General features: G+C 43.1%; 1 protein-coding gene across 1 annotated transcript; it reads right to left on the reverse strand.

Annotated features, from left to right (window-relative positions):
* Window positions 1-104: 104 nt before the first annotated feature.
* On the reverse strand, window positions 105-11364 carry LCTL (lactase like). The gene is given in 7 exon segments (XM_053364059.1): window positions 105-308; window positions 3304-3430; window positions 4572-4842; window positions 7656-7761; window positions 7856-7910; window positions 9494-9576; window positions 10878-11364. Coding segments are annotated over 7 exon segments (906 nt in total). The 5' UTR covers window positions 11026-11364; the 3' UTR covers window positions 105-192.
* Between the last annotated feature and the right edge of the window lie 597 nt (window positions 11365-11961).

The following is an 11961-nucleotide window of genomic DNA, read 5'->3' on the forward strand; positions in this document are numbered from 1 at the left end:
TGCTACTTTGTTATAAAGTGTTCTCACTGAATTAATGGGTACAGCTATTTCGCTCACGATTGACCCAAAGGAAGTGTTGATTTAAAAGATGACTGATAAAGTCAGAAAAAAGATGAACCTTGGTTAGCCAATAGATGGAGAAATAAATGGGTGGGAACATTTTTCAAATGAAGATGTTTTATGAAAAGCTTTTTAATGATGTTTCCTGAGTAGAATCAGCAGCAGAACAGCACTTATGAGAATGCAGAGAGTGAAAACTGTTGGCACAATGATCTCAGTCACCATTTCCAAATGAGTTGTCAAAGGCTCTGAAATTTGAGGAAAGAGTGGGGGCTAGATAAGTACAGCTGTGCATTTTCATCAAAAACTACATTTGAGCAGCATTGCTGTCATTCTGCACTAAGTTGGAATTATGAACAAATGTCAACAACTCCCATAAGAACTTTGAAACACAAGGAAGCCCAATTCTAGATTCCTGTCTCTTTTTCCCTTTAACAGAATCTACAAGCATGTGAATGCTCAGAGGATAACAAAAATGGGTTGTGCCCATTACTGTGAATTAGTCCGAGTATATTAGCAACAGTATTCTGCTGTTACTCTTAATGTAAACATTAAGAGTAACAGCAGAATTAAGAAAGGAAAGGAAAGAGTTGTCAGTCTTTGGAGCAGCTTCACCATTTGCCATTCTGGTGCACACATAGCAGAGCACCCTCTCCCCCATCACTACTAACTATCCTCAAACCGTGCCTGCTGGGAGGCAGCTTCCATAGTGCTGTGTGATGTGTCTCTAGCGAGGAAAAAATGTTACACTAAGACGGCTGCACCCATGACTTTCTGTACTAGCCCTTAAAGGTAAGAGTGCACAACCACAATCATTCTACATTGTATTTCCCTACTTGACTTAAGAGACTTAAGACTCTCTTAAACGTATGTTATAATTTCTGAAGTGAGCAAAGTTCTAATGGCAAAACTGAAACTTAAGTGTATTGATCTATATTACTGCTACAACTCAGACTTTGTGATCTGGAAGAAGGTAAACGGTGTTTCAGTGTGCTGCGTTGGTGCTGGCTCGCCAAAGCAGCTTCGTCACGCTGGCCACGTGACCTGGAAGTGTCTCCGGATAGCGCTGGCCCCCGGCCTCTTAAGTGAGATGGGCGCACAACCCTAGAGTCGGACACGACTGGCCCATACGGGCAGGGGTACCTTTACCTTTACTGCTACAACTCAGACTTTGTGATCTGGAAGAATAATCATTGGGCAGTTCAAACGAGTTACCTGCACTAAGGAGTTGGTTCATGGCTGAGCAGACTTCAGTGGCCTTCTGGTGCCAGTTCTCCACCTGCCAAATCGAATTGCTGTTATCTATAAAGTAATAGAGCTGGAAAGGAGCAGTGTGCTCTTTAAAGATTAGTCCACATCAATGTGCTATTAAAAAAACACCTGCTAGGTGAGGAACTAGCTACTGTGCTTGAAGGAAACCAGCGTTAGAAACTCCTACTGTTCTAGGTGCATTTTGCGACTGGGAATTTCAATAGTGCAAGCAATTTCTGAGCTTGGGGCACAGTACTGCACTTAAGATTCCAGATTAAAACTGCTACTGCTGGTGCTCAAGGTGTGGGAGGAGAAATTCCTGCCTGCTCAACTGCTGCAGCGTCAGGCAAACTAAGAGGCTCTGCCTCTCAGTTGGCTTTACAGAAAGGCAGCATTTTGAGGGGCCCTCATAAGAATATTAAGGGGGCGGGCAGGGGATGTAGGGCTTTGTTTTTTGCAGTCTTCAGATGAGGACTAGACCATGTGAAAAACGAGCATAAGGTTTTAGCTGCAGTTCATTTTCAGCTTTGTATTCTTGTTATTAAAAAGTGTGCCTAGACATTCCATTGCTGCATCCATAACCTAGGTTTAAGGTGCCATTAAGCTCCTAGCTTTCATATCTCCGTTTCTAACACTGAAGGAAACCATGAGTGCAGAGAATAACCAGCATGGATGGAGCTCTACAAAGGTTTTGGACTACAACTTCCACCATCCTCATCCTGCATGGAATGTCAGGAGCTGTAGTCTAAAAATCTGGAGTGTGCAACATTGGCTCTCCCTGCTGTGATGTGTGAAAAGGCAATAAATTATCGAGACTGCTCTCCAGTGTGATACAGGGAAACGTTCTTAGTCTGCCCAAGTCAGGGATGGGGAACCATTGACCCTCTGGGTGTTTGCTGGGACTCCAGCTCTTATCTACGACAACTGGCTGACAGGAGTCCCAACAACAAACCCAACTTAGGCAGATGAAGTTCCCTACACCACATTGGAGAGCAGCCATGAGACTTCATTCTTTTTGGAACATAAAAGGTTTTTGGTTTGATCCAGCAGCGCTCTGGAAACATGGTTGCCAAACTCCAAGCCAAGGGATGCTTGTTTGATGCGTCAGACCTGATCAATTTTGCCTTTCCCCATGAAGCAAAAATTAGCAGAAAGTGTTCCTTACCTCCCTTGGGTTAGGAAATCCATTTGCTTCAACTATTGCCTTATAATAGTGAACTGAAGCTTTTGGGTACCGAGGTTTGTTCTGATATTGAAAGTCAACATTTTGTTGTTTAGTCGTTTAGTCGTGTCCGACTCTTCGTGACCCCATGGACCAGAGCACGCCAGGCACCTCTGTCTTTCACTGCCTCCCGCAGTTTGGACAGACTCATGTTTGTAGCTTCGAGAACACTGTCCAACCATCTCGTCCTCTGTCGCCCCCTTCTCCTTGTGCCCTCCATCTTTCCCAGCATCAGTGTCTTCTCCAGGGAGTCTTCTCTTCTCATGAGGTGGCCAAAGTACTGGAGCCTCAGCTTCACGATCTGTCCTTCCAGTGAGCACTCAGGGCTGATTTCCTTAAGAATGGATGCGTTTGATCTTCTTGCAGTCCATGGGACTCTCAAGAGTCTTCTCCAGCACCATAATTCAAAAGCATCAATTCTTCGGCGATCAGCCTTCTTTATGGTCCAGCTCTCACTTCCATACATCACTACTGGGAAAACCATGGCTTTAACTATACGGACCTTTGTTGGCAAGGTGACATCTCTACTTCTCAAGATGCTGTCTAGGCCTGTCATTGCCCTTCTCCCAAGAAGCAGTCATAGTAGAGTCCAAATCTCTCAGAATAACCTTGTTCCCATTCAAATTTTTCCAGTAGAGACCAGACAGTGTAACCCTGTATGTTAACACCATCCTTAGTTGCTGAAAGAAAGGACCACATGGTTTTGTTAAGTGTGAGACTTGATACCTGTTCTTGATTTGCTTTACGTGATTATTTGACTTAAACTTCACCTTTTAGCATCTCATTAATATACCCCTTAAGATAATTGATTCTCCATTCATCACACAGCTGAGCGTACAGTAGCTTTTCTGAAATGCCATTCTCAGTCACATAAATGAGTGGGTTTCCATATTGTGCCTATAAACAAAAAGAGAAAGTCTTCATTGATATGTATATCAAAGGCAGAGCTGCCCTTGTTCCGAGAGCCATGGGTACATTTTGCTGCACTGAAATTGGAGCTGGGTTCCTAAGGCAACAAAAACCAACAGCCAACGTACATATTTTAAGGGTAGCTGGAGTGATCCAAGATAATTCAAATATTTGTGGTTATAGAATGCAGTGCTAGTATGTTAAAAGGCTGGAAACTATTTGATTGCAAGTTCTGTTGAGCACTGGAGCCCAAACCAACACGTACCCATGGGGTGCTCCTTTAAACCCTTGTTTGATACAATGGCACTTCTAGCTGCAGCTAGTTCCAGTTAAGGTTTATTAAAAACCCAGGGATAGTGAACCTGTGGCCATGTAGACGTTGGACTAGCTTCCATCAGTTTTAGCTAGCACACAGCTAAGGATAATGGGAGTTGTATTCCTAAGAACACTTGGAGGGCAGGGATTCTCCATCCCTGGTGTAAACCAAATGTCATGCCTGTATGCATTCATCCATTGTTTGGTAGTTAGCTTTCACATAAAAGACCCCTGACCATTAGGTCCAGTCGTGACCGACTCTGGGGTTGACCGCTCATCTCGCTCTATAGGCCGAGGGAGCCAATGTTTGTCCACAGACAGCTTCCAGGTCATGTGGCCAGCATGACTAAGCCGCTTCTGGCGAACCAGAGCAGCGCACGGAATTGAACTGCTAGGTTGGCAGGAGCTGGGACCAAGCAACGGGAGCTCACCCCGTCGCAGGGATTTGAACCGCCAACCTTCTGATCGGCAAGTCCTAGGCTCTGTGGTTTAACCCACAGCGCCACCTGCATCCCTAGCTTTCACATAGGTATATGTAATTTCTTGATTTCATCACGCTGGATAACTTGCAGCTGACTCTAGGGAGCTCTTTCAGTTGAAAAGCATTGCGTTTATCTTGATAGAAAAGTGTTTTTAGTGACCTGGTGATTCTTGTTCTCTGATGCAAATCAGTTGATGTTGGAGGTCACACATGCGCATGTGAACCAGCAAAAGACAAGCTCTGATGTGCTTATACTGTTTTACAATGCTCCCAACTTGATAGAATAACACACATCTTGCAAAAAGGAAGACTCTTTAAGGAAGCACACATTACCTTGATAAAGTTGAGTAGTCTTCGGAAGCCCCAAGGCACAGCATATACCTACTGGGACCCTACATTTGGCCACTTGGGATCCACCAATTCAATCAAATCTCTGTCAGTGAAATAACTTAGCTCTTCCGATGGATAGTTCTTTTGTGAAATGTAACGGGTGGTGAAATGGCTTATTCCTAGGAAGTCTGCTGTACCCTTAATGTAGCTCTTCTCTTGTGCTGAGAAAACTGGCAGTCTTGATGCCCGTCCTTGCTTGGCACTTTTTCTACCTTTCAAGGCAAGCATGAAGAAGGAAAAGCAGTCTGTGTAGGTATGTGTAGGACTGAAGCTTTCTTACCTTTGCCTGTTTTAGAAAGAGCACATATGCTGGCTACAACATCCAAGCAGTGAAGCTCTCTTTAGCAGTCACTGGCTGTATTTCTGTAATCATTAATGCCTCAATTAGACCCTCTTCCTGATTACAGTGGGATAAGCTCAATAGAAGTGCATTAGGTTGTAGCCGATGCCAATCCTTTTTTTAAAAATATATATAAATTTTTATTAATTTGCTTCAAATAAGGAAAATAAACAGAAAATAAAAAAGAAGAAAAAAGAAAAAACACGCATTAAGTATTTCACATCAAAGATTTTACATTACCATCTCTTTTGAGACTTCCTTCAACTTGTCCGTAAATCATTCGTGGTAGTAAATAAAGTTACGCATTTCCTGGGTTGTATTGACATTATATATCTCTCTCTCTTCTTTTCCCTTTACACAATAACTCTTAGTCCTTCACAATGCTTCTTTAAATCCCATTAACGTTGTTTGTCCCTCACTTATATGTTCCAGGTAATCTACATATTTTCCCCATTCCTTAATGAACTTTTGGTCTCTTAAGTATCTAATCTTTCCTGTCAATTTATCCAACTCCGCGTAATCTAATAACTTTGTTCTCCACTCGTCCACCGTTGGTATTTCCTGCTGTTTCCATTTCTGGGCTAGTATTACCCTTGCTGCTGTAACTGCATAGTGCACAAATTTGCAATCCTTCTTTTTTATCTCATTCCCTAATATCCCTAACAGAAAGATTTCTGGTTTCTTTGTAAACGTATATTTTAAGATCTTCTTAAGTTCAATATATATTTTTTCCCAGAATTCTTTCACTTTTCTACACTCCCACCACATGTGGTAAAAGGAGCCCTCCTTGTCTTTGCATTTCCAGCACTTATTACAAACCTTGTACATTTTCGATAATTTTATAGGTGTTATATACCACCTATAAAACATCTTCATAACATTTTCTTTTATTGTCATACATGCTGTAAAATTTAGACCATCTTCCCACAGTTTTTCCCAATCCTCAAATTGTATACTATGACCCACATCCCTAGCCCAGTGAATCATTACCGACTTGACTTCCTCATCCCCTAAATTCCAATCTAGCAACATCCTATACATTTTAGATAGTATTTTCACATCATTATTTATAATTTCCATCTGGAATTTAGAGTCTTTATCCACGTATCCTCTTTCTTTACTATCCTTTTTAAATATTCCATTTATTTGGAAATACTGTAACCAATCATATACAAGTTCTTTAACCTGCCCAAATGGTTTTAATTTCCCACCTTCTTTAATTAATAGCTGACTGTATGTTACCCAATTACTTCTCATATTGATTTTCTTCACACCTAACACTTCAAGAGGTGATAACCAGTGTGGAACTTTAGGTTCTAGCAAGTTTTTATACCTTTCCCATACCTCAATTAGTGGACCTCGAAAAATGTGGCTTTCAAATCCCTTATGTACTTTCCTTTTCTCGTGCCATAAGTAGGCGTGCCAGCCAAACCTGTTGTCGAAGCCCTCTAAATCAAGCAGTTCATTGTTCACTAACTTAACCCAGTCTTTCATTCAGCAGAGACATGATGCCTCATAATATAATTTCAGATCTGGCAGGGCAAAACCTCCTCTTTCCCTTATATCTGTTAACAATTTAAATTGAATTCTAGGTTTTTTGCCCTGCCAAATGTATCTTGAGAGCACTCTTTGCCACTCTTTAAAGACTCCGCTCCCCTTAATTATAGGGATGGTCTGAAATAGAAACAACAACCTTGGTAGCACATTCATCTTAATTGAGTTAATCCTTCCCCAGAATGACAATTTCAGTCTTCCCCACACTTCCAGGTCCTTTCTTATTTCCTTCCACACCGGTTCGTAGCCGATGCCAATCCTATTCAGAGTTGAAATTATGAAATGAAGTGATATTAATGGATGCAATACAGTTCATTGCATCCACGCCAACTGTATCTCTAGTAGTTGGTGCCTGGGACCGGTAGGAAAAGAAGAGCCAACACAGTTTAGTCCCCATCTTCCTCCCTGCTGTCTTCTGCAAGGGCAGAATGGAGACCAAGGAGGAAGAAGCTGGCAAAGCCACTCCATGTAATGAGGCAGGCAGGTGGGGGAGTGGCCTGTTCATCTTAATGGACCAGGCTCCACTGCTGTATATTCATTGCATTTATGTCCCACCTTGTCCTCCAGGCAGCTCAAGGTGGTGTGAAAGGTTCTCCCCCTCCTCAAGCCCCACAACAACCCTGTGAGGTAAGCTAGGCTGAGAGGCAGTGGGTAGTCCAGGGTCAGCAGTGAGCTTCCTGGCCATGTGGGGATTTGCACCCTGGTTTAGGTCCTAGTCTGATACTGTAGCCACTGTATCACACTACCCTCGAGGTGGTTTGCAAATACTTTAAAAGAAACAAAAGACTAATTATAATAAGGCAGTGTTATTATGACTGCTTGGTCTCTTCAGGAGCAGATGGCATGAGCTCCTTCACCAGGATGCCTCTCTTGCCTTGGCTGCCATCAGAAACACTGGTTAAAGCAGCAGCAAATTTGGTATGAGAATCATTAAAGGGGTAAAATAGTTGGATTTGGAGAAAAAGGTCTGGGTTTCTGCTTGGTTCACCTGTCACTGTAGGAACGTCCCAATTGGTAGTTAACACTGAGCTTAAATACATCACATGGGCAAGCCTCCCAAAATTCACTTTGTGAAAATAAGTAAGGTAAAAAGTGAACCAGTGTGACTTACCAGTGTAATCCTTCATAATTTCATAATTTCATTCATAATTTCAGGGTAGTCAGCTGCTTCTGTATCTTTCTTTTTGCTTAAATCTATAGGTTCTCCCCAGGTGCTAGTTAAAGAAATCCCAACAGTGCCTTAAAAGAGAAGGGACAGTGCTGCAGATATTCTCTAGCCTCTTGGACTCATACCTCCAAATAGCTGTTTATTTATAGCAGCTCTGCTTATTACCTCTCTGTTCCCCGTGCCATTTCTTGTTGTAAGAATGCCACACCTCTGCATGAGCCTTTGGTAAAAAGAAGCAGCTCTGCTAAGGTCGGAGTCTATATCAGGGATGTTATATTTGCAAGCACAGACAGGAATATAGTATCCTCCAAAAGTTGCTGGAGCTACTTGTTGGCATCCATCTGTCGCAGGAGACAACGAAAGAGAACACCTTTGGGGATAAACTGTTTTGAGAGTTACAGCTCTATGGCTGTAGAGACTGGTTTGGGAGAGACATGTTTTATTTTAGGTGGGGCAGATGAAGGCAAAGATGGGCAAAGCTGTGACCCATACAAAGGATTAGACAAATTCTGCCCATGGCTACGTTAAACCACAGAGCCTAGGGCTTGCCCATCAGAAGGTCGGCGGTTCGAAGCCCCGCGATGGGGTGAGCTCCCGTTGCTCAGTCCCTGCTCCTGCCAACCTAGCAGTTCGAAAGCACGTCAAAGTGCAAGTAGATAAATAGGTACCACTCTGGCGGGAAGGTAAACAGCATTTCCGTGCGCTGCTCTGGTTCGCCAGAAGCAGCTTAGTCATGCTGGCCACATGACCCAGAAGCTGTACACCAGCTCCCTTGGCCAATAAAGCGAGATGAGCGCCGCAACCCCAGAGTCAGCCACGACTGGACCTAATGGTCAGGGGCCCTTTTACCTTTACCTTTACCCATGGCTACTAGTCATGATGGCTGTATTGTGCCTCTGAATACCAGTTTATATACATACATAATTTTTTTTTGTAAGCCACCTTTTCCACATTTCAAACTATGCTCAAGGCGGCTTACAACATGAAGTACATAAGCACAACATAACAAAAGCAGTCAAGCAATAAAAAACACACCATTAAAACACACAAAACCAAACTGAACAATTTCTACATAAATCACAACAGGATCTAAAATAAAGATACAAAAGACCAGCAGCAACAACACCCCAGTCCAAGAGTCTGTTCAGCAGCCTCAACTTTTGTAGCTGAGTCAGCCAGGGCCGCCATCCTTCCAGGCCAAGTGGGAAAAGGCCTGCAAGGCAGGGAGCAGATCTTCTGGGACTCACAGCGAAGTTGGTAGGAATTGCAAGCAGGGATAGTGCCGTTGCATTCATGTCCCAGAGATATCAAGTTGGCCACTGTAAAAACGACACAGGACTACACAAGCCTTTGGTCTGATCTAACAAGGCTCTTAGGTGTGTTTATGAATGTGACTGGAATGATACGAAATTGAGGAGAAGGGGGAAAGTGGTGTCTCCACTGTTCTGGTCACACAGGAATCCAATACTGTTGAGTTGTGGGTTGACATAGCAGACGACACAGCGATTTCTCCAAAGCAGCTCTTTATTTTGTAAGCTGGAACAGAACTAAACTGAGGAGCTCAGCCAGCCTGCTTATATAGAGCTACAGAACAATTGTAACTGTTGCAACGTTCTAAAACTATCCAATCACTGAACGTCACTTTTCGATCCTTCATTTGCATACAAAACTATCCAATCACTGAACGTCACTTTTCGATCCTTCATTTGCATAACTACAGTATCCCCCTGCTGGCCCAGGGTGAGAACTTCAGTACATAACAAATACTAACATGAATTGGATTCAGCATTCTGCCCACCTTACCTTAATTATATGATGCGCTGCTTTGTAAGCTCCATCCGAGCCTAGTTTGAGGCCTGGCGCATGCTGTCCTGTCGCATAGCCTGGAAACACGACATTTGTTTCACTTAGGGTGCAGAGGCAGGGAAAGTACATAAGAACTGGCACTGTCAAATTAAACCGCCCTGACCAGTAATCGGCCACATAGCCCACACACAATATGTTTTAGCTCAGGCGTCAGCAATTTTTTTCAGCAGGGGGCCGGTACACTGTCCCTCAGACCTTGTGGGGGGCTGGACTATATTTTGGAAAAAAAATATGAATGAATTCCTATACCCCACAAATAACCCAGAGATGCATTTTAAATAAAAGCACACATTCTACTCATGTAAAAACAGCAGGCAGGCCCCACAAATAACCCAGAGGTGCATTTTAAATAAAAGGACACATTCTACTCATGTAAAAACATGCTGATTCCCGGACTGTCCGTAAGCTGGATTTAGAAGGCGATTGGGCTGGATCTGGTCCCCGGGCCTTAGTTTGCCAACCCATGTTTTAGCTTCTCTATATAACATTCTGCATGTTTACTCTGAAGGAAACCCCCACTGTATTCACTGGGCTTTAATCACATATATAAGTGCTTAAGAGTGCAGCCTTTAAATTGGGAAACTAGTCACCTCCGAGCCTGTGATGTTATATCTTTAGGGTTTCAGGGTTTCCTGCAGAGAAAAGTACTGCAGGTTAATGGCTTTAGGTGGTCTCTTTGCAACCGTAAGCAATACACGTAAGTGGTGGCCATGGGAATTACATAAGATATGCAGAAGGGAAGCTATTCCTTTCCCCTTCCCTGGCTGAAGGTGGTATCAAGGTCTTTGTGTTTGAAGGAGAACAAAGAACAGGCAGTGTTGAAGTGGGGTTGGAAGAGGCATAAAGGAATGGCTTGAGGGGGAAGCAAGATCTGTAGAGACCTTCTGCCTTCAGCTCAGCCTGTATGCATGTACAAATAAAGCCATGTATCACAAAGACCACCACAAGCTTCCAGCGATCATTCTAAGGAAACCATAACCCAAGAGACATATGCCCAGAGACCTCTGCGATCGCTTAGCGCTCAGTGATTGAGGTGCACTTAACAACTATGCATCTATAATCTTGAGTCCTAGTGAAATATTAACCTTATTTATTTATTTTAAAAAGCCACAAACTTCTTCACACTCAGAAAACTTGATGCCATAATGTTTAAGCTCTCCTCTGTCTACAAGCTCTGGCCATTATGCCCCATATTGCTGTCAGAGAAACCTCCATCCTTGCTGCTACGGCACTTTACTGTTTGTGTGGATCTTTGGATCCTTGTCTTAAGTTTCTGCGTTATACAGATGTTTGGCTTTAACGTAGCATTCTTTCTAGACGAAGTTGGCACTTACCATGGGGTTGTTAAAAGTAATCCAGTGCTTCACCCGGTCCCCAAAACTCTCAAAACACAAATCTGCATAATCCTTAAAATAACTTGCCATGCTCGCATTCTGCCACCCTCCGTATTTTTCTTGAAGTACCTGCATGTGTGCAAGAAATTTTTAAATGGCTAAAATTTTTGAAAGTGTCCAACATTCTCTCTTGATTTAATAAATACAAGATTAATACAGTGGTACCTCAGGTTACATACGCTTCAGGTTACATACGCTTCAGGTTACATACGCTTCAGGTTACAGACTCCGCTAACCCAGAAATAGTGCTTCAGGTTAAGAACTTTGCTTCAGGATAAGAACAGAAATTGGGCTCTGGCGGCGCGGCAGCAGCAGGAGGCCCCATTAGCTAAAGTGGTGCTTCAGGTTAAGAACAGTTTCAGGTTAAGAACGGACCTCTGGAACGAATTAAGTACTTAACCTGAGGTACCACTGTACTTAAAAAAAAGCTGTGTCACTCCATCCATCTTAAAGCCAAATCTTTAGAATTTAGCCAAAGGCCATCAGTTGCAGGGGGTGAGATTGCTCAGAGCAGGATAAAAAGACCACACCTGACCTGCCGTATTACAACAGTACTAATTAACAGTAGCATATTACAAAAGCAGTGAAATGCTACCACTTGGAATTAGCACCCTCCTGTTACCTGTTATCATTCAGAATCATGCTGGGAGTCAATGTCAATCCTACATACTGCAACAGCTTATTGGAAATCTTTAAGGATTCCTTCCATATTGGATTGCTGTGGGCAGGTATGCACAGTTGCTTTTCTGTCTGAACTCTTCTGTCAACTCTTGGTAGTTCCTCCACTCACAGAGGCTCAGGGGGTAGCAGTCTGGAAGAGGGCAGCTGGTAATCTGTGGGACTCCCTACCCGCAGAAGTGTGTCTGGCACCTTCATTATACAGTGGTACCTCAGGTTACATACGCTTCAGGTTACAGACTCCGCTAACCCAGAAATAGTGCTTCAGGTTAAGAACAGTTTCAGGTTAAGAACGGACCTCCGGAACGAATTAAGTACTTAACCCAAGGTACC

This window comes from Podarcis raffonei, chromosome 14, assembly GCF_027172205.1.
Source record: "Podarcis raffonei isolate rPodRaf1 chromosome 14, rPodRaf1.pri, whole genome shotgun sequence".
Classification (NCBI taxonomy): domain Eukaryota; kingdom Metazoa; phylum Chordata; class Lepidosauria; order Squamata; family Lacertidae; genus Podarcis; species Podarcis raffonei.